The 26,648-nt window shown below is 42.4% G+C and overlaps 3 protein-coding genes and 1 pseudogene across 3 annotated transcripts; 2 read left to right on the forward strand and 2 right to left on the reverse strand.

Moving 5' to 3' along the window:
- Window positions 1-4,358: 4,358 nt before the first annotated feature.
- LOC136550202 (probable potassium transporter 14) lies at window positions 4,359-17,577 on the reverse strand. The gene is made up of 10 exons (XM_066541690.1): window positions 17,131-17,577; window positions 9,445-9,673; window positions 9,098-9,346; window positions 8,898-8,948; window positions 8,365-8,625; window positions 7,868-7,920; window positions 7,673-7,787; window positions 7,281-7,535; window positions 5,930-6,452; window positions 4,359-5,059 (listed from the first exon to the last, which is right to left on the reverse strand). The coding sequence occupies exons 1-10, from the start codon at window positions 17,422-17,424 to the stop codon at window positions 4,561-4,563; spliced, it is 2,529 nt and encodes an 842-aa protein (XP_066397787.1). The 5' UTR covers window positions 17,425-17,577; the 3' UTR covers window positions 4,359-4,560.
- On the forward strand, window positions 9,680-14,358 carry LOC136550203 (uncharacterized; annotated as a pseudogene).
- A 5,021-nt stretch (window positions 17,578-22,598) lies between the features above and the next one.
- LOC136548964 (uncharacterized) lies at window positions 22,599-23,885 on the reverse strand. The gene has a single exon (XM_066540306.1). The coding sequence runs from the start codon at window positions 23,883-23,885 to the stop codon at window positions 22,599-22,601; it is 1,287 nt and encodes a 428-aa protein (XP_066396403.1).
- Window positions 23,886-25,156: 1,271 nt separating this feature from the next.
- On the forward strand, window positions 25,157-26,648 carry LOC136552413 (ribosomal RNA small subunit methyltransferase, mitochondrial-like). The gene is made up of 2 exons (XM_066543974.1): window positions 25,157-25,743; window positions 25,855-26,648. Exons 1-2 carry the CDS (start codon window positions 25,408-25,410, stop codon window positions 26,620-26,622), a joined length of 1,104 nt encoding a protein of 367 aa, XP_066400071.1. The 5' UTR covers window positions 25,157-25,407; the 3' UTR covers window positions 26,623-26,648.

A 26,648-nucleotide genomic window follows, 5' to 3' on the forward strand; every position in this document is an offset into this window, starting at 1 on the left:
ATGCGTGTTCTTTTTTACATCGGTGCTATTAGAATTGCATAATAGTGTATTTGAATGTTCAACCATGCGAATCAGAGAATCACTAACTAATGAAACATTACGCATCCGACGCTATGTTTTGGGGGTTGAGATACAAAATAAGGTTGGGCACTTAATTATGGATTAAGGGTATCCAGCTTATATATTTCTGAATCTAAATTGTAGGTAAATATGTCAGTGTCATGAAATTGAAAACTGATAGTTGTAGCATAGAAGTAGGGCAGAATCATTTTTTGACTTTTCCGCTGCTATAGGTCACTTGATTATTTCTCCATGGCATTATCCGAACACAGATATTTATTTATTGGTTTCATTTTTGCCATGTAGGCAGATTGAGGGCAATGGAGGGGGACCTGTTTTATGTCGTCCCTCGATGCAAGCGGAACTACCTGCTGCTGTGCTGATCAACAACTCCCTGACCAAATCCGGGCAGCTTGTGACTGCATTGTTTGGTGCCATTTCAAAATATTGGAATATTTCAAGATTTATTTCTCCCATCACAGCCATCTACGAAGAACATAGGTCCATGTTGGAGCTTCAGCTCGTCTTCTGATGGCAATGGATACATGGCTGGGAACTTTAGTGAGAGTGATGAAGATTAGTTAATTCTACTGTGCTAGAAGTAGGTAATTCTTCATACAAGGTGGTCTGCTTTTATATGGAGAATGACATGCTACATTCAAGTTTTACTTAGGCTTTGTTTATTTGCTACGCTAGACTTAATTTTCTGATGTGATCAGTTGTTTGACTTCTATGTTCTGCTCGTTTAGCACAAGTATCTTACTATGTGAATAAAAAATCTGAATGCTTTCCATTGCAGTTTGTAGTTTATATTGTAATTGTACTGAAATTTGAAGCCATTTTTTTATTGATTTGTATTTCAAAACCCACTATTTTTTTTCTCAAGAGTTAGAAATGACAAATGTATTTGAGCTGGATTTGGAATTCTCAAATTTGGATACAGGCAAGGACTCAGTTCGTTCGGATATGGCCTATCCGATTCTTTATTTGGTGTCCTTTCTAGATGCGGCAGATACCAAACCAATAGAACAACAATTTTGGAAAGAATGATTGGAGCAGTCAGTCAAACACAAATATTTTGCCACCAGATTTAACATGGTGATTCAGCTAACTAAAAAAATAGACTGACAATTGATGATTCCTATATTGCTGATGGTCTACAACTATTCAATGGGAGTACATTATTTTCTTTAACTACTCTGTATCAGCCATCTCGAATATCACTAAGGCACTGGTCACCACTCACCAGTATTTGATCTCTAAAACTATTGCCTTTCAGACTGCAAATGGAAGGCACAAGCAGGGAACATTTGTGTTAGGTAATTCTTTTTTTAAGACCACAAGACATGTCATTCAACTGCAAGTGCAGTGAGTCAGGGACGAAGCTAGGAAAAAAAATTATGAGGGGCTAAACAACGGTGAATTAGCAAGAAAAGAGGTTCAACAAATCTCAGCCCCTCCTACCCGTACATCTACAGCTGAAATTTCAGACGACGACTCTACGGGGCTTCGCTTGCTCGCGAGCGGTAGGGGGGCTGGAGCCCCCCTAGCCCCACCGCTGGCTTCGTGCCTGCAGTGAGTTATATTAGGATGTACTTCCTTTATCCCAAAATAGATGACAATTGTCTAGACCATAGATTCATAGCTAAAGTGTCATCTATTTTGAGACGGAGCGAGTAACTTAGTTGTATGGTAGCTTGCACTTGAGTTAAAACTATACTTTGCAAGTATCATGAGGGCATGTTTCAAAAATCTAACATGTCATTGTTTCTGAATTACAGGCTACTCCCAGGGCTGGAGGATGACCATGCAATTTCTTTGCACCCATATAACTTCCACGAAGCAGTGAGGTCCTGGAATCGTGCGACTGGGAGGTCATATAGTGTGGAAGGGGATGATCAAGGAGCAGAGCTTGTTTACGAGGGGTGGTCGAGCATGGGATGATACTTTGATGGTGTTGAAAACTTTAGACATGTAGAGGTTCAATGGAACTGGATGGTGCTCGGGAGGTAGTAAACCTGACAGCCGTCAACCTCAATAAAGAGTTGATGCTTTTCTTTGTCAAGTAAATTTAAAAACTTGTTTTATAAGGTGGACAAAACTTGATTTTGTGGTTTCCTGAGAAGATAGTTTTTCTTGTGATATGGTTTGAAGTTTACCCCGGAAAATTTCCCCTGAAATGGCATTATTTACTCTACTTGTGCGTTTATTTCCATGTGTATTAACATTTGCTTCTCTTTTCATTGTAATCCATTTATCTGAACAATGTTTGAGGTGAGGGCACGGTTACAGTTTTTAGTAGCTTTGCGATATTGTCCTGAAGCTATGAGATGATTGATGGCTTGCAATGATCCTTTCATTAATTTATTTTTCTATCTATGTTTAATTGTTTATTTAGTCTATTTTATAGGCACGCCGGTAGATAATGGATGACAAAATTCAAGCATCCATAATTTATCTCTTTGACTTTGAGCATGAGTTTTGTTTTATTTTTTAATTGATATATTGTCATTTTATTTTTACCGTAGCGTTAGCACGGGCATGAACGAAAAACAAAGATGTCTTTACACTGCAGAATTCTTTCAAGAACAACATGCATAGATTATTCTTATATTGAATATTATATATATACAATCACCTAAATATTCTAATTAAACTACAAAAATTTGAATTAGGATACAAGGGAAGACATGCGAACAGATATTTCAAAACTATATGTAGAGTCCAAAGAACTTAATAAATAAATCCTTCTCGAGGCTATGCAAATTCTCTCTAATCTTTCATTTGGTGTAGTTAGTGTTATCATAGTACTTGCATGTATTCATGGAAAATAAATCGTATTATTAGGGCAGTACAAGGCTTCCTCCAAAGATTCAGATAACTCTTTCAACCCTAGAAATTATATCAATTGATTGCTGAAGAGAACGATGTAAGGTAGAGCTGCCAATATCCTTGAGACAGATCACCTAAAGGATGAGAGTCCCTCTATAAGATTGCTCACAAGAGACTCAAACTTATATCTGATCATGGTAATGTTGAATTGCTTTGCATCAAAAGCATCGGCAATGATAAACGGTGACGTAGGTTTTAGTATGCATAGTGGAGGAAAACTCAACCTTGGCCTTCTTAGCTGCTTTTTTGAGCCTTTGCAGTGCTAACTTGTCCTTACTCAGATAGTCAAGAGGTGCACCATAAAATTATGCACCACTAAGAAAAGTGTCACCATTGGTTATCTTGACCTAAAAATTATGTCGAAATTAAGAATTACAATACCTAATTCAACATTTTGGAACAGACACTCAAGTGGATACCTTATTCTACAATATATGTCTGTGAAATAGTCCTAAAGCCACACATATTTATACGGTGAGTATAACATACTTTGTTTTAAGATTTTGTGAGAGATTTTTTAAGACACGCAGTATTATCCATGTGACAGGCACTAATATTTACATATGTACTCGAACATGTGTGTATAGAATTATATGGAGATGCAGCGAAACTTATTCATGGATTTATTGGCGCATGAAAAGAAATGGATATCGGAGAATTCTTTCTGCCGATATAAAATATTATCTTAGCCGTATCACGGAAAAGTCTATACAGTAGAGTTTGTGAGCCTGCGACGTCGCGCTCTCCGTGACTGTGTTAATTTTACGAACTTTGCTTTTTGAATTAAATGTCGCTTTAACGTTGGTATTTAATTTTACAGTATTATTATTTTATCGTGCGATCCGTATGTTTTTAATACAAAAGATTTAATTACCCCGTAGCAACGTACGATCATGCTACCTAGTACCAGTATAAGTGCCAAGCCAGTCAGCCAGCACGCGAAGTAACCTGTATTGGAGAGCACGGATCTTGCTCCCAGTCTGCAGCAGGTATAGCAGCTCAGAACGCCGGTCTCGAATCCTGATAGGCGCAGTTGGGCAATCAGTATCAGTATCTGCTCAGAACGCCGATCTCGAATCCTAATATCAGTCAGCCTAAACGTTTCGGCTAAAACAATCGTGAATTATTACTGATGGCTGGTTTGATGTAAGAGAAAAATATTATTCTGGCTTATAATCCACGATCGTTTACGACAGTAGTATCTGCTCCCGCTTCTCAGCACAAGCAGCCAAGCAAAAACCACCAGGCCAGGCACATCAGGGTAGGACGTACGTGTAGTTTACATTACATGCGAGTGGCGGCTCGGCTCATGGCTGAACAGCAGCAGGCTTGTACCTTGCTTCACACAGAACGGGGTTTCCTTGTTATGCAGTATATGATCATACTTTGGTTCAGTTTCCATCACCTTTCGGTAAAACACCAGATCGGTTATCCTTTGGTTCAGTTTTCATCACCATTCGGTAAAACGCCAGATCGGTTAGTGTTCCCTCTATCAAAAAAGGAAAAGCAGCTTGAGACACCTCTCGCTTGCACCTCACTATCTACCGCCGCGAGTTAGTATCATCTTGTGTAAGAGAGAAAATAAAGGGTGGGTGTAGCTAGACAACCCTAAACCATGTATTGCATCGCCACCTGCATCAGCCTCGTGTGGGGTACGCTCAGCGTCGCGATGCCCCTCCTGCAGTTCCTCCTCAGGAAAGCGTAGAAATAGTTGATCACCAGCTTCTTGAGGAAGAACGACTCCTTCCGAGCCCTGATGTCTCCGTGCCCAAGAAGGTACACCACGCCCGACTCCTTGGCCTTGTGGACGAAAGAGAGCTCGTTGTCCAGGCTTGATCCGTCGAACGACATGCTTGATCCCAGGGCTGAGTTGTCGGTGCCGCCTGGCTCAGCAAGTGGGACACCGAGCGAGTAGATGCTACCGTTGGGACCAACAAGGACTCTTGATGATGAAGATGCAATCTCCTCTTCAGAGTCTGTGTCGTCATTATGGTCGCTCTCCAGGGAGCGTTCCTGGGCCTCTCGGCGTATGAACTTTTCAAGGCTTTCTATCAGAAGCTGTTCGAATGCTTGGGTGTTCTCCTTGCGTACATCCTTGTACCCATACCTGCAGTCACGAATCATTAACATCCAAGCCAAAAATCAATGACTACACAGTGCTCATAAATAACCATACAACTTCATACAGATTTGGATTCTGAAGGAACATGAATACAGCAAAGATTTGCATCTTAACTCTTGAAGGGCAAAGGTAAGACTAAGGAATACACAAGGACCAAGGAAATGGACGAGGCATTCAGTGTCACTCTACCCATACCAGTGAGGGCAGCAGATATTGTACTATACGAGCAAACATTCACAAAAAAAAATTTGTACAAATTTCATGCAGACATCATGATGGTGCCCAGAGAGGAGAGGGGTGGGGGGTGGGGGGGGGGGGGGGGGGGGGGGGGGGGCGGGGATGGAACATGAGTACATAACAAAGCTATTATTTGATGAACAAAACCCTTAGCAACAGGATAACAGTGCAGGCAAAGAAAGATCAGGAGATGAAACGAGTTAAAATTTCGGAACAACAGCCATGGATCACATAATGACTTCAATTAATAGAAATGCATCTGGGTTCACTATGGTATAAAAGCAAACTCAGCGCTACAAAACTTCAGAGGGGGCAGTAAACTACCTGCACACTCCCAAAAGAGCACCAGCCAGTGACCCTGTCTACACAGTAATAATGCTGGCAGAATAGTTGATTAGTTACTGACACACCCAGTTGCTCTCTTAACAGATTCTAAATCAAGATCAGGGCATCATGCATTACATGAAACACAAAAGAAAGTGTCATAGTATCAAACATTTGTAGATGCCTCAAGGTTCCAATGGGCATACAAGAAACTCCAAGACCAAATAACATCAATTTTGGAGGTAAGTAGAGTCTACACTTATTTTTAGAAACTAAGAAAGATGAAGCTCATACCTAGCAATACAGCGGAACATATGGTAGTTCTTTGGGCAGACGCGACGGAAGCGAAACCTTTCATTCTGAGGCACAACTGGAACTGGGACCCATTTGATGCAGACAAAAATGATCATTGAATGCATGGCTGGCAGTGTAGTGAGGAAGTGACCAAAGATTGCAGGAACACCCCTGACCAGTTCATTATAGAGCAATCCAATACCAGGTGCCCTCACTGTACCAAGATTGCAGCCTAGCTGCATCAATAAATCCATTGAAAGTTTTTGCTTGACTTCAGTTTCGTACTTCAATTTGGTTCCATAGTTCCATATGTACATTACCAAATACAATACAGCTGCAAATACCAAAAGCACCCAACTTCCATCTGCTGCACTTCCCAAAACTGAGGAAAAGAAAAATAACTCCAGCCCCAGGAAGAGGGTGAGAAAGCATAGAACTATGACAATGTTGACCTGCCATATCAGAAGCATTATAATGGTTACCAGGACAGTAGTCATCATCATGACCCCAAGTTCTGCTATGCCTGCGATCAAGAGCAGGCATTAGAAATATTCTGTAGCGTTGATGATTGGATTGGAGAAATAAGGTAATTTAGCAACCTTTGTTATTTTAAAAACCGCGGATCAATAAATACTGCCATTAGGGTGGAAGAAAATAACCACATACATAACAAGATAACACTTGAACATAGAAGGTTTCTTTTTCTTAAGAATCGTTGACATTTTACATTTTTCCTTCCAAGTAGTCACTTGTAGTTGTATAAGTAAATCTATTAATCACTATAGCAATAGAGATGTCGAAAAAGGAGACAAAAAACACCACCTAGACTATGAAGGCGTGCAGATTGCAACCAGATACTGATAAATGTTCACTTATTCAGCAAATCACTGTTTTCAACAAATGGTTATTATTTCTACATGTAGAGCTAATGTTCAGAAGATCCGGTGCAAGAAATTTCAGGACTACATGCATTCCAAATAACAATTAGAATACTCAAGCATAAACATAGCTGAGAGCATACTCAATGAGGGAATTGAACTTCCCCGTACATAATACATTTGAACCAATTCAAATTCCTCTCTTCACTTATTGTATACCCTAGTTAGCTTATCAGATCCACACTTGATCATGATAGAATCATAGTGAGCTAAGCCTTCTAGATCATCCATAGTTCCATACATGATATGAAAAAATCAGGTGGTGTTTATACAGGCAAAGAAAACTAGTATATTACAGAGAAAAAAAAATCAGTGTGGCGAATTCGTTAAGGATGTATCAAGAAAATAGAGCTAAAGATAGGTGAAATAGATTGCATTGCTAATGAACTGCCAATAAGGCTCATATCACATACCATATGCATTGCCAATCTCATTTATGCTCCCAAATACTGCGACAAATGCCAGACAAGAAACCAGCAAGAACCAGTTCATCACCGGGATGTATATTTGGCCCATGAACTTTCTAGAGGTGTGGATAATCTTGAGGCGTGGGAAACAGCCAAGAGCTGTTGCCTGCTTTATGGTTGAGAATATAGCAGTTGTCATTGCACGACTAGCAATTAGTGCTGCCAGAGTAGCTATGAATACCACTGGCCAAAATGCCTCACCTGCAACATGTATTGAAAAATGTCTATCAGAATGAGTCTAGAGGCTAGTAAACGAAATTCAGTTTCATTATATATGAGAATTTTTGTTTCAGCATATGTAGCAATACATAGCAAATCAGACAAACTGTTTTGCTTACTTGGAATGGACAAAAAGAAGATCTGCTGACTTTTATCTAAGTTCTCCATAAGAAATGCAGCTTGTCCTAGGTATCCCAGTAGAAGGCATGGAAGAACAAGAAACACAAAGGTAAGCTGCAACATATGAGCAATTGTAAGTTACCATAAACTATTTTGAAGGAGGAACATTTAGCCCTAAACAACAGGGGAAATACCTGAACAGATTTAACAGAGAAGTAGCATAAATCAGCAAACATTGCCTCAGATCCTGTAAAAATATTAATCATGTAAAATGTCTTATTACTAAAATATTTCACTTTCTCTATGCTCATCTTTACATTAGATTTTAGTATTTCTTAGGACAAAAATGTTCTTAAAACTCAATGTCAATTGAATCAATATGTTTAGCTGCTGTTAATATGAGCCTTTGGGACTTTGATATTTATTAAGAGAAAGTGCTATAAAAGTCAATGCCAAATGAATCACTTTTGGAACTTGTCGCAATTGGATCAATATGTCATGGGTGAATTGATTCACAAGTTCCAACAAGAGAAGCAGTGGAAGCTAAGGGGTTATCTCTTGGAAAACATATATAATCCCTTCAAGATTAACAACATAACTAAAGCAGAGTTATGAAATACAAGGCTGTTCTTTCGTACTCAAGACTGCATGTATAACAGAGAGTATCAAACAATGTGATCAAAACACCTACCTGTTGCACATAAAAGACAGCCCCCCAGGGACATCCAAGCTTCAGTGGGATTTCTTTCAAAATAATAGTAGATATACACAGGATTGAATGCATGGAATACTTCTGAACCATATATTCTGAGGTTATAAATTCCTATCCCAGCAAGGCAGCAAAACCATACGAACAAAGCCGGCCCAACAGCAAGCCCTACTTTGCTCGTTCCAAACCGTTGTAGACTGAACAGAACAATAAGAAATGCAGCAGTTATCATGACCACTTCACCTGCCAAAAGTACAACAAATGGTGAGCATTGAGCATGATTAAACAGAAATAGAAAATAATCCCTCCATTCCAAATTATAAGATGTTTTGGCTTTTCCAGATACATAGGTTTTGCTATGCACTTAGATATACACTATGTCTACATACTTAGTAAAAGTAATGTATCTAGAAAAGCCAAAACAGTCTTATAATTTGGAATGGAGGGAGTAGTTCTTTTGCGGTATCATAAATTGTCAATAATGAATGGAACTAACAGCGTGGCTTTAGCATCACCTTCATTAACACTAGAAATTCCAACCTTCAAGCCATTAACAGCAGACATAACTGCAGATTTCAATATGAGAAACAAGATGGAGTTATTTCTAGATGAGGGAAGCTTGTGTAGAATCATGTTACTCGGAAGCAAATGTGCAGATCCCCCAACTAGGTGAAGAGCAAAAATACAATGAACAATGCATCAGAAAGACATGAACCTGACATTGCTGGTGTGACCACACCATCTGCTATTACCATCGAAGTACCAAAAAGAACAAGCATCAAAAGCAGCTTCTTTAGCATAGATGAAGTCTCAAGTCGCTCCTTGATCTTCAAAGATCTCTCGAGCTCTACTGAAGGCACCTTCAGATTGAAACTTGATATACGGGTATCAGAAGGTAATTGGTTAGGAAGCAGGCTTGCCTTTGCGTTTCTGCATATCAACGAGTATAAAGCAAATGTCCCTCCTGCCAAATAATTAGAAAAAAAAATATTAGATATAGCTTGAAGAAGATTTGTTTTGCCTAATTTACTCTAGTACCCTGGTACATATACAAAAGAATACCTTCTCCATCATCGTTTCCCCACAAAACAATCAGTGTATACTTCAGAAATGGTATCAGAATGAGAGTGTATATTACAAGTGAGAGAGCTCCAAGAACATCCTCCTTTGCAGTAATTCGGTATTTGTTGAACATTACATCAAAGGTATACAGTGGACTAGTACCAACATCCCCAAAGACAACGCCTAGTGTCTGAAGAGTCAGCACAATACAGCTGCCTAAGGTAAATTCCTGAAAGTAAGACAATACAGCAGAGTTATGATATTTGCATGCAAAACAGAATTGGAATTTGCAGGCACCCTATTGATGCATGATCCCTTTATAGTAAACATATCAGCTGGAGTACCTAATGTCAAACTAAAGTTGCTCAATAATTATTTTTCCATGGCAGTAAATTTTGATAGGGAAAAAAACGGAAAATAGCATGGTGAACTATGGGCGATGGAAAGAAAAAAGATGATTGTGTCAACAGTCAAACTTATTTTTAATTTTTTTTTCTTTTTTTTTTCTCGAACGACGCAGGAGAGCTGTGTGTCATTTCATTAGAGCAACTCCAATAGGGCCCCTACTTGAGCCCCAATAACTAAATATGGGTGTCCAGACCAAAAACGCAGCTCCAGCAGGGCCCCAACTCAGACCCCCAATTTGGGGTCGGCACCCAAATCTCTCCCGCTGACCCGATTCGTGTTGGCTGTGAACGAGGCCCCGAAACGACAGTTTCATTTCGTTTCCACCCGCGCGCCTCATTTTCCCCTCGTGCCCGCGCGCGGCTTCTTTCCCGGTCGCCCCCTCCCGCCCACCCGGGCGCAGCTAAGCTATAGGGTTCGCAGCACGCCGCCAGGGCTTCCCCCGCCCACGCGTGGCGCCGCAGTCGAGTCTCCTGCCCCCGCGTCGGCAGCTATTCCCGACCCTCCCTCTCCCGACCGCCACCTGCGGACTGCGGATGCTCGGCCGCGTCGCGTGAAGGCCGTGAAGCGCGCGCCGCCGGATCTGCAGCAGTGAAGGCCGCCCGCCTCCGAAGACGGGCGCTGAGGAAGACCGGCTCCGTCCCCTCCTGCTGTCTTCCCCACCGCGAGGACTCCAATCCAGGCAGCCACGTGGTCAGTAGTGCAGGCGCTCTCTACTGTTCTTGTTTGCTTGTTCTTAATCAGTAGTGCAGGTACATGTCATGTCCAGTTTTGCTCGGAATTCAGGAAAATCACTTAGAAAGGTTTTCTTTTCTTTTTTCAATCATTAAAGTTGCTCCACGGTCAGTTACTCCACACACTAGTTTGAGATTTTGGACTGAATCCTTAGATCTGACTGAACTGTATCAGTAGTGTACTGATGCATTATTGTTGTGTAGCACTTGTGTGAATTAATTTGGATCCTTGTATTGCTGTAAATGGAATAGCATGTGGTCTCTTTGTTTTTATTTGGATAGGTTCCATGATTGTGCATATGGTTCTCAGGTATTGCTGAATTTTTTTGCCGTATTGCAGTTGGGTGCTCAGCTTATAAATTATGTGATGTCTTTCTTTAGAGTTTGTGATATGTCGCAGGGAGGTGCTTGGTCACGGATGATGTCTGACGAAGTTGAGATTGATGACATTGGAATTTTACCTACTCAACCTAGTGCACCAAAGAGGAAGGCAATCCGTGCTGCCAACTACTCTCAGTTGGAAGATATCCAATTGTGTGAATCATGGGAGAACATAAGTTTGGATCCTATCACTGGAAATGAGCAACCTAGCAAGGCCTATTGGAAGCGAATTCATGATAACTTTCATGCCAACAGAAAATTTGAATCTGATAGGAATGCAAATTCTCTAGAGCATTGGTGGGCGACAATTCACAAAGAGTGTCAGAAGTTTCAAGGCTTATTTGAGGAGGTTGAGCGCCGTCATCCTAGTGGAGTGCCATACCAGGAACATGTAAGAATTGATTTTATTAAGCTGCTGCATCATTGGTTTTATTGCTGCTGCATCTTTGATTTCAGTTGCTAGAAGCTCAAAATGCATATGCAAGGCAGGATCCGAAGAAGAAGGGGTTTCCTTTCCTTCATTGTTGGCTGAAGATTAGGAATAGCGAGAAGTTCACGTCCCCTGTCACCAACAAAAGGCCTAGGGAAGGCAATTCACCACCAGCAACAGTAATGTGTTTGATGTCGAAGATGGTGAGAGTAGAAAGAGCCAAACCCCTGACTCTTCCATGACTAGCAGTAAAAGTCCTATGGGGAGGAAGCAAGCAAAGGAGAAGCTGAAGAAAGGAGAACCAACGAATTATAACTTGATAGAGAAATTTCTTGCAGAGAAAGAGAAAGTCAGAGAGGATAGGTGGCAGGAGAGCAAGATGCTGCATGAGCGCAAATTATCACTTGAAGCGCGCAAGATTGAAAATGAGAAGAATCAGCTGTGGGAGCAAGAACAAAAGATTATGTTTTGTGACCTCAACACATTGGACCCATCCCAAAAGACATATGTGATAGCAATGAGGGCTCAAATTGCAGCTGAAAAGATGGCGGCCTTCAACAGCGCCTTCGGTGGTAGCAGTGGAGGACATGAAGCTAGTGGCGGAGGAGAATTTTGATACTGAATGTTATATTATGTTCTACTGAAGCAGATCTTGTGGAGCATTTGTGGACGCAACATGGCGCAAGTTAATTTTACATATGGTGCTTTATTGTGTCTGTTGATTTTGTGATCTAGTGCTCTACTTAAGTAGCACAAACAGTCAATGCAAGTTGCAGGCTTGCAGCTCTAGTCTTTTGAACTATTATTGTAGCTCTAGTCTTTCGAATGTCGTCAAATTTGGACCAAATTTATGTTTGAATTTAAATTTGAATATTTATATTTTTCGTTTATTATTTTACGCATGGTGCTTTATTGAAATAGTTTAAATAAATTATTATATAATATGATGTTCTCAAATACATATGCACATATGTGTGAGGAAATAGAGGAATTAAGAATAGGGGCTTTGTTTTGAGGGCTCCTGCTGGAGTTCAGTCCAGAAAACAGGGCCCCAAAAAGTGGGGGGAGCACCCAAATGAAAAGTAGGGGCCCTGTTTTGGGGCTACTGCTGGAGTTGCTCTTAAGAAGAAGAAAAAGGGGGCTACAAGGGAGAGGTCAAAGACCAATCCTGAACCCCCCCACCAGAATGTTACAAAGGGAGGGTCGAGAGACCAATCCCAGAACCCCCACACAGCACCAAAACTAAAAGAAAAAACGAGTAAACCAGCAAACACACAAAACCCAACTCAGCTCCACACAAGAGAAGAAGAGGATAGCAATCTGCTGAGGCCTCGGGCTCCAGCATAGCACCAGAGACCACATTCCTCTCACATTCTGGAGCACCAACTGAATACAAGGGCTACCTCCCTCAAAGACACAATGATTCCTATGTTTCCAAATCTCCCAGGCACCCAAAATGATCAAACTGTTCAGACCCTTCTTTGTGTCTTTTGGCAAACCTTTAATGGCCATGCACCACCAGCCGGAGAAACTGTTAACAGACGGTTGGGGCGCCAAGGACTTGCAGAGTTTCGTTTTGTACATAGATTTTTGTTTTGTTTTTTTTTTAAAAGCATGATCGCTATTTTCTGTTTTTTCTGACACCTCATGGAAGCGGTTTTTATTTATCCCATCCACTATTAAGTGAGACTCTCAATCGTTATCATCAAAATTTCTACAACATAACGAAATATCCATGTAACTTCAAAGAGTTCAACCAACTCTGACGATGACTTGTCACCCAATTGAACTTGGGGACCTTGGCATCTCAGACATGCAGCGAGTGGGATGGGTATTGCGAATGCGCTGGCTCTGGCTAAACAAAACAGAACCTGATCAACCTTGGTCTTCTTTTCTGGTTCAAGTTCATTCCTGTGTCAGTTATTTCTTCTCTATATGGCAGTATGCACTGTGGTTGGCAATGGCTCCCGTACTCTTTTCTGGACGGATAGGTGGATTCATGGGCAGAAAATTGAGGACCTTGCTCCACGGCTCTTTGCTTTGGTGCCCAAAAGAAGAGCCAATAAGTGTACAGTACTAGAGGCTCTTACTGATAACACTTGGATTGGTGACCTGCAAGGTGCACTTTCTGTTGGGGTCCTCACAGAATTCTTAAACCTTTGGGACATTCTTTCTCAGGTCATTTTACAGCCTCAGTTAGAAGACAAACACAATTGGCGACTTACTACTTCAGGCGTCTACTCTGCAAAATCAGATTATGAGGGTTTCTTTCAAGGTGCCATTTTATTCAGTCCATGGGAGCGTATTTGGAGAACTTGGGCTCCTAACAAATGCCATTTGTTCATGTAGTTGGTCGCGCATAATAAGTGCTGGACTGCAGATCACCTTGCTCGGGGGGATCTTCAGCATCACCAGAAATGTTTGTTGTGTGATCAGGAAGAGGAAACCATCAATCAGCTGCTGGTTTCTTGTGTCTTCTCTAGGCAATTCTGGTTTGAGCTCTTACAGAAATTTGGATTGCAGATCCTCGCTCCCCAACTGGCTGAGCCATCCTTTGGAGTTTGGTGGTGCCAATCTAATGAGATTGTAGCTGTTCAGGATAGGCAGGGTCTCGATTCTTTAATTATTCTTGGAGCCTGGTCACCTTGGACCCATCAGAATCGGTGTCTTTGATGGGGCTTCACCTACTCTGCAGGGTATCCTAGCTTTGATCCACGAAGAAGCAAAGTTATGGGGTCTAGCAGGTGCAAAGCGCATAGCCTTGTTGACTGAATGGATACTTGGCATTGCCTAATTGCTCGGCTCGTTGGTCATTCACCCCTTGTTTGTGAGTGTGTGTGCGTGGGTTTGTTGTCTCTGTGTGTGTTTGGGAGTTTTTGTTTGTTATAGTTTGTGTGGGCTTGTTGTGGCCGTGTGTGTCGGGGTTGTGTTGAGGTGTTATCTTCGTTGTTTTGGGGTTTTGTCGTACCCAGGGATGAAAACGGTACGGATATTTTCCGACCGTATTCAAAACCGAATCCGTTTAGAGGGGTTGAGATCTGTCCGTATCCGAGTCCGGATATCCAACATCCGATACCGTATCCGTATCCGAATACTCAAATCGCATATTTATGATGTCGATATCCAATCGTATCCTATCCAACATAGTTGACACTATCCGTATTCGAATTCGAATCCGGACAGAAATATGAAAACAAATGTAATATTGGTGATATCCGTCTGCATCCGATCCGTTTTCATCCCTAGTCGTACCCCTTTTTTCCTTCTTAATATAAAAGATACGCGGCTCCCCTGCGTGTTCGAGGGGAAAAAAACTCTGACGACGACCTAGAGATGGCAGTTTGATGAGGATATACTAGCATAAAATTCCTTTGCCATCAACATGTTCATTCCAGCACCAAGCTGTTTCTGAGTAGCTCAAAGACAAGAGAGTCCAGAATTATTATCCATAATATCAACTAAAAGTTCACTCTTTGTTAGATGCGTGGATATTTATATCATAATGGCACCAGTAATAAGTGAAAGAACCATTTTCTATAAGCACTAGTAACATATAGGGTATTAACTCCAATGTCTACAGGCAACCTGCCAAACATTCAATAACTGAAACTTCACACATGAAGCAACTTGCAACAACAACAACAAAGCCTTTAAGTCCCAAACAAGTTGGGGTAGGCTAGAGTTGAAACCCAACAGAAGCAATCAAGGTTCAGACACGTGAATAGCTATCTTCCAAGCACTCCTATCTAAGGCTAAGTCTTTGGGTATATTCCATCCTTTCAAGTCTCCTTTTATTGCCTCTACCCAAGTCAACTTCGGTCTTTCTCTGCCTCTCTTCACGTTACTATCCTGACTTAGGATTCCACTACACACCGGTGCATCTGGAGGTCTCCGTTGCACATGTCAAAACCATCTCAATCGGTGTTGGACAAGCTTTTCTTCAATTGGCGCTACCCCTAATCTCTCACGTATATCATCGTTCCGAACTCGATCCCTTCTTGTATGACCGCAAATCCAACGCAACATACGCATTTCCGCGACACTTAGCTGTTGAATATGTCGTCTTTTCGTAGGCCAACATTCTGCACCATACAACATAGCAGGTCTAATCGCCGTCCTATAAAACTTGCCTTTTAGCTTCTGTGGTACCCTTTTGTCACATAGGACACCAGACGCTTGCCGCCACTTCATCCACCCTACTTTAATTCTATGGCTAACATCTTCATCAATATCCCTGTCCCTCTGTAGCATTGATCCTAAATATCGAAAGGTATCCTTCCTAGGCACTACTTGACATTCCAAACTAACATCTTCCTCCTCCCGAGTAGTAGTGCCGAAGTCACATCTCATATACTCAGTTTTAGTTCTACTAAGTCTAAAACCTTTGGACTCCAAAGTCTCCCGCCATAACTCCAGTTTTTGATTCACTCCTGTCCGGCTTTCATCAACTAGCACTACATCGTCCGCGAAAAGCATACACCAAGGGATGTCCCCTTGTATGTCCCTTGTGACCTCATCCATCACTAAAGCAAACAAATAAGGGCTCAAAGCTGACCCTTGATGTAGTCCTATCCTAATCGGGAAGTCATTCGTGTCTCCATCACTTGTTCGAACTCTAGTCACAACATTGTTGTACATGTCCTTAATGAGCCCGACGTACTTCGTTGGGACTTTATGTTTGTCCAAAGCCCACCACATAACATTCCTTGGTATTTTATCATAAGCCTTCTCCAAGTCAATAAAAACCATGTGTAGGTCCTTCTTCTTCTTCCTATACCGCTCCATAACTTGTCTTATTAAGAAAATGGCTTCAGATCAAACTAAATAATCGGCGCTCATCTAAAGAAATAGTACGCTAGTATCATTGTACCAATCAGGCATCCATGGTATCAAAGATAAAGAAAATAATACTTTTTTTGTGAAACACAGTAAGCCTAATTTGACGTGACGCTTTTGTACTCGTTCAAAATACCACATCAAAATGCCTGGTCCATAATTGGTCAAGCAAAAGGCCAAAAACAACATAAGTTTCATGAAGAACAATTGCCAGATACGTTGCTACCAGTATTGAAAAATGGAGACTCTAGGGCAGATGTTACACTTTATAATAAATTCCTGAATCTAACACTTGCATCTAATATAAACAACACATACATCTCACCTACATGTAACATCACACACATTAAACCACCCACCTAAGCAATACCATGAATCAACATGGTCTAGTCTAGGAGACTAAACGACTAGAAGAGTGCATCAGCTAGGTAGCCAACGGCCAAAAAAAAACACTACAACAAGCTCAAACAATCTAATGAGCGATCAAAATAAATAGCAGAAGCATGTAGCCGTGTATGACAGAACCATCAGACTAATGCTGCAAAGGATTTTGCATACATGTAAACACCACAGTAATCACCTCCAAACATTCATTCATGGTGAGCACTATGACCCTACAGGCCACAATAAGCACCCTCAAACATTCATTCATGATGTACTACTCCGAACCTATAAGTCCCCTCATCGCCACAGTACAAATTCATTATGCAAACAAGCGATATGGTGAAAGCAGAGTCGCCTGACACAGAAACATTGTTGGATCGCGCGTCGCGGCCAGGAAGCAATCAACGGGAAACCGCACGGGCGAAGCATGACACAGGCTAACACCACGGAGACCTCCCCGTAACTGAGAGCCGCAAGCAGTTCAACAAAGAAACTGGGAGTGGGTGGAGCGCGGACCTGGTGGCGGTACACGCCGGGGACATCGAGCGCCTCGACGTCGAAGGAGTCGGCGCGCGGGCCCGTGCGCACGAGGCGCTGGCGCAGCATCTCGTCCTCCTCGTAGCCGTCGTCTTCATCGGAGCACCCGCCGCCCCGTGAGCCCGAGGCGGCCGCGGGGGTGTCGGCGCCGCCGTCGTCGGAGCTCTCGATCTCGTCGTCCTCATTGGCGCCGCCCGGGACCACCCACCGCATCTCCGCCGACTCAATCTTCTGCAGCCTCCGGCGGACAACGCCGCCGCTCTCGGGCTCCATCCGGATCGAGGCGGGGAGGGGAGGGGGGTGCGCCTGCCGGTGTCGTAGTGCTACGGCCGGTGCTGCGCTGAGAGGTGTGGCGGGGTGGAAGGCAAAAGGAAAACGGGAGAAACAAGGGGAGAGTAGAGACAGCAGAGGAGAAACGGAACTGAAACTGTGGGAGTTGGGATACAGCTCCTTGTGTTTTCTCTTTTTCTCTATTATATATAAAAGAAAAAAAAGTCTATTTAACCCCCCACCTATCAACCATGGTCTACTTCACCCTCAAACTATAAAACCGTCTATTTTATCCCTTGAACTTTTCAAAACCGTCTATTTTCCTCCCCCAGACGGTTTTCCTCCCCCAGACGGTTTTCGACGGTGGTTTAGCTACAGTAACGTGGTTTGCTACGCTACCTGTGGTTTCACCTTTTTTTTATTTATTTTCGCTGAATCTTTGAAAAATCATAGTAAATCATAGAAAAATCATAAAATGGAAAATCCAATTTTGTTGGACTCCACATGAGTAGATCTACATAGTTAACATATAATGTGGTATGCTTTAGTACAAAGGTTTTGTTGTACCTTTAGATTAATTAGAAAATCTAATTTTGTTTGTAATTAATTGGAATTTATCTATAACTAAGTTATACATGGCCTAATGAGTACGAAATTTTTACTATAGTTCAAGCATACAATAATTAGCCTACCATAAAAATTTCACCATAATTGGACCACAGAAGCTGCAGCTATGAATTGTTCCAATTAATTACAGACAAAATTGGATTTTCCAATTAATCTAAAACTACAGCAAAAATTTTGTACTAAAGCATATCATATTATATGTTCATTGTGTAGATCTACTCATGTGGAGTCCAACAAAATTAGATTTTCCATTTTATAATTTTTCTGTGATTTACTATGATTTTTTAAAGATTCACCAGAAATAAATAAAAAATAAAAAGACAAAACCACCATCACTATAGTAAAACCACCGTTACTGTAGCAAATCGCCGTCGAAAACCGCCAGGGTAAAATAGACGGTTTTAAAAAGTTCAGGGGGTAAAATAGACGGTTTCATAGTTTGGGGTGTGAAGTAGACCATGGTTAATAGGTGGGGGGTTAAGTAGACTTTTTCCATATATAAAATAATCCTCCATTCTAAAGTATATGTCGTTTTGGTTTTATACATAAATTATGCTATTTATCTATAGGTATAACGTATGTTTGATATATAGCAAAACTATATAAAAAAGCCAAAACAAGTTAGAATTTGAGACGGAGTAGTAATTTATTTTTTCCTCTGTGTACAAGAACGAAACCATTGAAAAAAATGATAATTTGCCACTTTGATTGAATATGTATATATCCATATTATATTAATATATGTATTAATGACCCCATAATTATCAAGTCAATGAATGACCTATTTGGTAGAGCTCCTTCTGCTCTTGATTTTTTGTGAGGATGATTTTCTGAGAGAAGTGATTACGTGACTGAAAATAATTCTTTATGTTTTTTAGATCAACGATGCTTAGAAAGAGGTTATGTATGTGTGGAGCAGAAGAAGCTAATTTTTTATGCTCCGAATAACCTAGTTAAAAGAGTATAATAAATAAAATCTTATTAGCATAGACCATTAACTATATATATTATGTAAAAAGTTGTATTGTTATTGGAGGGGGGAGGGGCATGGCCCCTGCTCCCCTGGCTCCACCGCTGCTGGCACTGTCCAATCGGCCTTTCCAACCGCCTCGCCCAGTGCTGCCGTCTCGACCACGACCACTGTCAGTCCAGCAGCCTCCCCGGCGACCCTTTTAAGCGCAGAGAGCATACAAATCCCCAAAACCTTGAACCCTAACGCCACCACCTGCTTCATCTCAGGCAACGACGACAGGTGAGTTCATCTGCATTTTTTTTTTGTCTTTGAGTATGCGCGTGATGAAGTCTTTCTGCACGCGTGTGCGGAAAGAAGCATTTGAGTAGAATTATTATTATGAAGTATTTTCAAGCTGCAATCTGGAAACGGAACTACACCTGTGGGAATTGGGAAATGACACCAGTGTCCACCTTGGAGTCTCCATGGATGAGATTATGGATTTATGAGGATTAAATCAACGATATACCCTATCAATTGTACTCCAGCAGCATTGTTCAAGCACTGAAGCACTCAGCCTGCGATAGCGAGATGTCACCATGTCGTACATCAATCGACAAAAACACCATTTCTTCAGACTTGGACACACGTGTTTCCAGGCTTGCGACTTTGGCACTTTGTAATCTGAATATTGGACCATCCTACAGCCTATACTCATCAGCTAGCATAGAGGAAACATCAGAACAAAATTTGCCAAAGTGGTGGCGGCACGGTACCCATCCCATTTTTGAAACGGGAGCAGGAACTGGATTCTATGTTGGTATCCTGAATTTACAACAAGAGACAATTCCTTATATATATCGTCAAAAGTTATAACCATTTTTTACATGCCATCCAAAATTATAGCTTCTATTCACTGCCATTAGTTTTTGTTTCCAAATCCTTGTGTGCCGTTGGCACATGCATGATGCTCTTAGGTGAAGGTAAGAGAAGACACTCTACTGTAAAAACTTAATCGCCGCTTGTTCGTAACCTCCCTTCACCGTTGGTTTTCACCAACATTTTTTAAAGTGGGAGGTGACAACAAAGTTATCACTTTCAGTTCATAGCCGGCGGAGATAACATTATCACTCTTGACATGCAGGTGGTGATGTCCTTTTCATCACCGCCTGTCCAACGTGCGATCTAGCGGTGATGATGTGGTCATCGTTGTCGGTCCAACTCACCCTAGAACACATGAGACATTGGGCCTGTTTGCTGCTAGTTGCTGCAGCGGCTTTTAGCCATTCAACAATACCAGAGTCTCAACAATACAAATCAACTGTCTGATTATTAATGGGATACTTGTCGTAAAGTTAGTCACATTTATAACTTGTTTCAGTACTAAGATTTCAACTACTAGTACGGTGACCCACTTTTGCAAAAGAGTGTACGAGTAATTCCCATTAGAATTCCGGGATAAATCGCGTTCAGTAGCAGAGGACATGTTCTTGCGAATAGAGACATCACCAGGAGGTAGGCATTACAGCATCTCTAGCACGGCCTCAAACAAGATAGGACGAGCCCTGAAATCTGAGGTCCTGATTTGAAGGTTTCTATTGGAGTTGCTCTTGGAGCAATGGTGTGATGAGTTTGGCTTCTAACATCCATCTTGAACAATCCAAAATGGCAGAAAGTAAGTGTAACTCAGCTGTTTAGGTAAGAGGTACGATCATGCACCTATTCATCTAGGTTGAAGTTTTCCCTGGGCTTGAATTTCGATGTCTATTTATCTTCTTAATTAATGAAAAACCGTCTAATTTCTCTTAGGTCCATTTGGATCCTTAAAATTGAATTTATTTTAATAATCATAATTTAGACACATATTAATTAAGTTGATATGATTGTTTATCGATTATATTTGTATATTATTGTTCGTTATACGATAGAGATACTTATGTGTTGTATTTCTACCGTAGAGGGGCGAGTTAAAGAGCGCGTTATAAGTTGCAAAGTAGAAACATAGCATGGTGATCCCGTCCTGTGATTTTAAGATAAGCTTATATGTGAACTTTGAAAAGCCGTGAAAAGTCAAATTCTAAGCTAAATAGCCTAGTTTATTTAGTAAATATTAATTCTTCCAAATGAAAGGATCCAAGCGGCACTTGGATCTCATTTTTTTAGTAATCCAAAATGGTAGTGGCGAATCTAGGATTTTGTCTCAGGGTATGCCGCAAAAAAAAATTCATATATAATTCGGTAAATCCATTTCAGCAATTCGGTAATAATTATAAAATTGACAACATGATTCGGTATATATGCACTAAATAACACAATAAGGCTTAAATTCATGGATCAAGTTCAAACCATCCACTAAGTACAGTATAAATAGTTTAAAAGCCATATCAATAATTGAAATAAGGCATAAAAGAGAACCAGAGACTTACAATGTTATTTTTGTGACTATTTTATTCGACGCTTTCGAAGGGACATAAATGTATTGATTATATCATCTTCATCAACTTCAAAGAAAATATCCCGCTCAATGAAAGTGACTAGACAGTCATCTAGAAGACTATCTCCCATCTTATTTCTTAACTTTGTTTTCACAAAAACCATTGCAGAAAATATCCTTTCAACACTTGCCGTTGCCATAGGTAGAAGCAATACCAATTTGAGGAGCTCATAAACCATATCGTACACTTTGTGCCTCTTTGTTTCAACAAGCTTAACTGAGAGATCAACAATATTGTCTAGACCTTTGAAGCTATCATCATGTCTCATGTCATCAATATAATTATCTAGCTGCAACTCAAGTTTGAGCAAATTATTATTTGAGAACTCCTTTGGATAGAACTCAGCTAGTCTACGTAGCTTCTGTGCATCAAAAGAAGCAAATAACTTGGAAGGACTGAAGGCCAACATACAAGACAACAACTCCATATTAATCTCATCAAACCGATTATCAAGTTCTTGACTTATTTGATCAATGACACCAATATATACTTCTCTTCTAAAGTGATCATCATTGGTTTGCTTTTGGGCACGAGCTTTCCTTGCTGATTTTCCATAAGGAACATAATCACCATCCATAGCAGGAACTTCAACACCATGTTTATCGCAAAATGAAATGACCTTCTCAAGAAAATTATCCCAACCATCAGACCTCAATTTTTGCATTCTTTTCTTTGCCACATTAACAAGTGATATCGCATTAAGAATATCTTGGTCCCTTCTTTGCAAACACTTAGATAACTCATTTGTATATCCAAGAATAATATACATTAAGTGTGCAAAGAAAATAAACTCAAAGTTCTCAAATGCTCCGGTCACAAAATGTATTTTGGTCCAATCATCCTTATATGCAGGATCATCCCCAAGATCAACTAGTACATCATGGATTGCTTCATACATAGTAATGATGTTGCATACAGTTTTGTAATGAGATCCCCATCGAGTATCTCCAGGCCTAGGCAAACCCATCTCTTGATGTAATCCAGTTCCAGATTCAATTTCACCACAGTCAAGTGCTTTCTTGACATTCTCAAGCCTAGCATTTCTAAGCATGTCATGACGCTTACAGGAAACTCCAACAATATTCAACAAGATAGATATTTGATCAAAAAAAAGTTTTGCAATCAGTATTTCCCTTGGCAACAGCAACAAGAACCAATTGGAGTTGATGAGCAAAACAATAAATATAATAAGCAGAAGATGATTCTTGCATGATCAATGTTTTCAACCCTTTAATATCTCCTTTCATGTTGCTAGCCCCATCATATCCTTGACCACGAATTTGAGTCATAGTCAAGCCATGACTAACAAGTAAAGCTTCAATTGCATCCTTAAGTGATAAAGAGATAGTATCATCTACATGAATAACTCCAATAAAATGCTCACATGGCCTTCCTAATTTATCAACATAACGCAAGCAAAGAGCTAGTTGTTCTTTATGTGATATATCACTAGACTCATCAGCTAAAATTGCATAGGGCTCATCACCAAGTTCTTCAATTATTTTCTTTCTAGTTTCTAGGGCACAACAGTGAATAATTTGCTTTTGTATGTCTGGGCTAGTTAAGGTATAGTTACCTGGAGCATTGTCCAAAACATACTTCTTCACTTCTTCACTATTTCCGGCAAGAAATTTCAAAAGTTCAATGAAGTTCCCTCTGTTGCTAGATTCTTCACTTTCATCATGTCCACGGAACGCCAACCCTTGATGCAAAAGAAACTTGATACACCTCAGTGAATAAGTTAACCTTTTCTTATAAAGATGAAGATCCTCATCACTCCACTTCTCAATATTATAATCAATTGCAACCTTGGAATTTGTAAAGCCAATGTATCTCTCTTGAGCTGCAATATGTGCCTTAGAACCCATATGTTTGCGAAGTGCTTTCTCTCCTATATTCCAATTCTTCCAGCCATCAACAGTAAATGTGTCTGACCCAGTACCCTTCTTGAACAAATAGCATATGAAGCAAAACACAGCATCCTTCTTAATACTATACTCAAGCCAATCATTATTATACATCCAACAATAGTTGAATCCCCGATCCCTGTCTGAAATCTTTCTTTTTGGAAAATCATGTGCAAAAGGTTTGAATGGACCTTTAATAATATATGCTCTTCGAATTGCATCTTGATCATTAACAGGATATTTTAGAATAGGATGTCTTTCACCTGGATCATGTAGAAGGCGATTGGTGTCATAAACTCGTGGCAGTGAAGACGGTTGTGGAGGTGGCATAGGATTTACAATTCCCTCAACTACTCTCTCATGAATCTGCTCTTCCACCACAGGTTCAATCGGATCAGGATTAGAAGTAGCAGTAGCTGCCGCAGCCTTCTTCTTTGCTTCATGCTTCTGAAAAAGAGATGCAATGTCCCCGTTTCTCTTCATAACTGCATAAATATTACAAAGAACACAATGCCAAATAATTAAATAAATTGTGCTTGCACGATTGAACTCTCAGATGCGATTATGGATCACTCACATGATATGAGTACTGGACAAAAGATCAATCAAGATCGACTCTAATGTTGAGAAAAATCCTCCACCTCGCCGCGTGATAGATGATTCTATAATTTTAGCGCTAAGCAATTAGCAATTAAAGTACACATGATTTTTTTTAAAAGTCGACGAACAAAGATTGAATCTCACCAAAACAATTGTGATCACAAATTCGCCAAGACGCTGCCTCGTCACGGTGACGACATCATCCGCTGCCTCCTGCTCCAGCCTCCAGGAGACGCGGCGCAGCTGCCCGGCGGGGAACAACCGAACAAGCAGGCGCAGCTGGGCCTGGGCGAGGGTGAGATCCGCACTTCCGCAGCCTGTGCGCCGCCGCCGAGGACGTGTTCATGCGGATGCGGCAGACCAACCTGTGGACCTGGACGCGACGTGCACTAATGTGAACGTCTTGTTAGCTTCTTTACTGCTTGGGCCGCGTGGGTGCCTCAAGTGGGCTTTTTCGTGGTGCATGGCGTACTGACGTGATGCATTCGGTAAGTTTTTTTTTCTTTTTCTTTTTACATAAATACAAATACAAATACGTATACAATATATAATAGTATATCCGTTCGTGCCGCAGGGTATGCCAGTGCATACCTGGCATACCCTGTGCCTCCGCCACTGCAAAATGGCTAAGGAACCAGGATATGGTCTCTGTCTACACACAGGCTCGGTTGGCTAGCTGCGCCGGCGTGCGAGTAGCCCACCCGAGTTTGATCCCTGATCGTCACGCGTGTCTCACCGTTGCTCGGGATTTTTTCGAGATTTCTGCCTCTCGCGCGTGATCCTACAATGGGATTGTGACGTGCCCATCGCCTACAAAATCAATGGATTTCGGTGATATCAAGAAGGACGCGGTCTTCAGATCTAGGTGTAGTTATAGGTTTGTTTGTACATGATGGTGTGAGTAGTGTGCGTGTGTTGAGTGGATGTGCGTGTGTATGAACAGATGCTACAGCTGTACCCAGATGAGAGGCATTAAAAAAATGCTGCTTTCCACTTCTTTTCGCACTTGACGCCCAGAACTCGGCATTTCTTAGCCAAAAATTTTCAATCAAAAGGCAGTATAACACTAAAATCGATCACACCCAGCATGCGGCCCAAGTGGCCTAGCAGCCCAGAACTCGCTGAGCAGGACCGATCGCACAAGTGGCCGAAGCCGAACCCGCTCCAGGCCGATTTATCGACGCGCACCTGCACGGGCCGCACAGGTTGATTGCTACCCTAATACGGAGCGAGCGACTAACCATTAACCAACACCGTCGGCCACTAGCACGAATCCGCGGCACCGGGAAGTCCGGCACCACCACGCTGCGGTTCCGCAGACCGCCGGCAGGCGAAAGCTTCATCAGTGATCGGTGCCTGTTGGCTTCGAGGGAGGCCGGAGGCCCCAATAAGGATCGGGCTTGACATGAGCCGCGTCGTCTCCGCGCGCCGCGCCGCCCGCCACGGCTGCCGCCTCTACTCCTCCTCGGCGTCGGAGGTGTGGGACGGTCCGTTCTTCCGGCTGCAGAAGCGGCGGGGGCAGCACCTTCTCACCAACCCGCGCGTCCTCGACGCCATCGTGCGCCGTGCCGCGATCCGCCTGGGCGACGCCGTCCTCGAGGTCGGCCCCGGCACGGGCAACCTCACCGTGCGCCTCCTCGCCTCCCCTGCTGCCTCCGTCGCAGCCGTCGAGATCGACCCGCGCATGGCCACCTCTGTCGCCGCCCGCGCCCGCGACCTCGGCCTCGCGCACAAGCTCACGGTTCCGCCCGCGCGCCCTCCTCCCAACTCCCATTCGATCGATCCAATGCCCCGAAAGGAAAAACGCCGATGATCATAACCAAATGACGAGTCTTTAGTTTTCCGTTGCCAGGTGACCACGGGCGACGCCATGAAGGTCGACTTCCCGGAGTTCGACGTCTGCGTATCCAACATCCCCTACGCGATCTCCTCGCCGCTAACCGCCAAGCTGCTGTTCGGCTCCTACCGGTTCCGGACGGCGACGCTGCTGGTGCAGAGGGAGTTCGCGCGGCGGCTCGTGGGCGCGCCGGGCCACGGGGAGCACAACCACCTGGCGACCAACGTGCGCCTGGTCGCGGACGTGAGCCTGCTCATGGACGTGAGCAAGGCCGACTTCGTGCCCGTGCCCGGGGTGGACTCCACCCTCGTCGAGATCCGGATGAAGGAGGTCCGGCCGACGGAGGTGGAGCCGGGGATCAGCCTCGACGAGTGGCTCGAGTTCACGCGCGTGTGTTTCGGACAGCACCAGCTGCAGGAGCAGAAGAAGAAAAGGAAGAAAAAGAAGAAAGAGAAGAACCTAGGCACCATCTTCAAGCAGAAAGAGATGGTCATGGACCTCTTCAGGCTGTCTCGAATAGATGAGGAACGCATCGGCAATGCCAGTAGCAGCGGCCGTGGTGCGCCTCGTGACGAATATGATGCCGATGATCGCGAAAATGATGAACATCCCTGCAATGGAGAAGGTGGTTTCAGCAAGGAAGAGTTCGTGGTGTTCAAGGAGAGGATTGCTGGAACATTGCAGTCGGCCAGGCTCAACAATGAAAGGCCATCGATGTTGTCCAACGAGGACATGATGAGGTTGCTCCGCTTGTTCATCAAACGGGGGGTGCGGTTCCATTAGAGCACAACCTCCCTTGTACTGCACTG

The sequence above is a fragment of the Miscanthus floridulus genome, chromosome 4, assembly GCF_019320115.1.
Source record: "Miscanthus floridulus cultivar M001 chromosome 4, ASM1932011v1, whole genome shotgun sequence".
Classification (NCBI taxonomy): domain Eukaryota; kingdom Viridiplantae; phylum Streptophyta; class Magnoliopsida; order Poales; family Poaceae; genus Miscanthus; species Miscanthus floridulus.

Bases quoted from the DNA above. Each gene is read 5' to 3' on its own strand.
- LOC136550202 (XM_066541690.1), bottom strand. From the start codon at position 17,424: ATGGAGCCCGAGAGCGGCGGCGTTGTCCGCCGGAGGCTGCAGAAGATT. The intron at 9,674-17,130 runs GTCCGCGCTCCA...TCTTACTTTCAG, and splicing joins CCGGCGTGTACCGCCACCAG to GAATTTACCTTAGGCAGCTG. The intron at 7,921-8,364 runs GTAGGTGTTTTG...ATATTTTTACAG, and splicing joins CTGTCTTTTATGTGCAACAG to GATCTGAGGCAATGTTTGCT.
- LOC136548964 (XM_066540306.1), bottom strand. From the start codon at position 23,885: ATGAAGAGAAACGGGGACATTGCATCTCTTTTTCAGAAGCATGAAGCA.
- LOC136552413 (XM_066543974.1), top strand. From the start codon at position 25,408: ATGAGCCGCGTCGTCTCCGCGCGCCGCGCCGCCCGCCACGGCTGCCGC. The intron at 25,744-25,854 runs GTTCCGCCCGCG...TTCCGTTGCCAG, and splicing joins GCCTCGCGCACAAGCTCACG to GTGACCACGGGCGACGCCAT.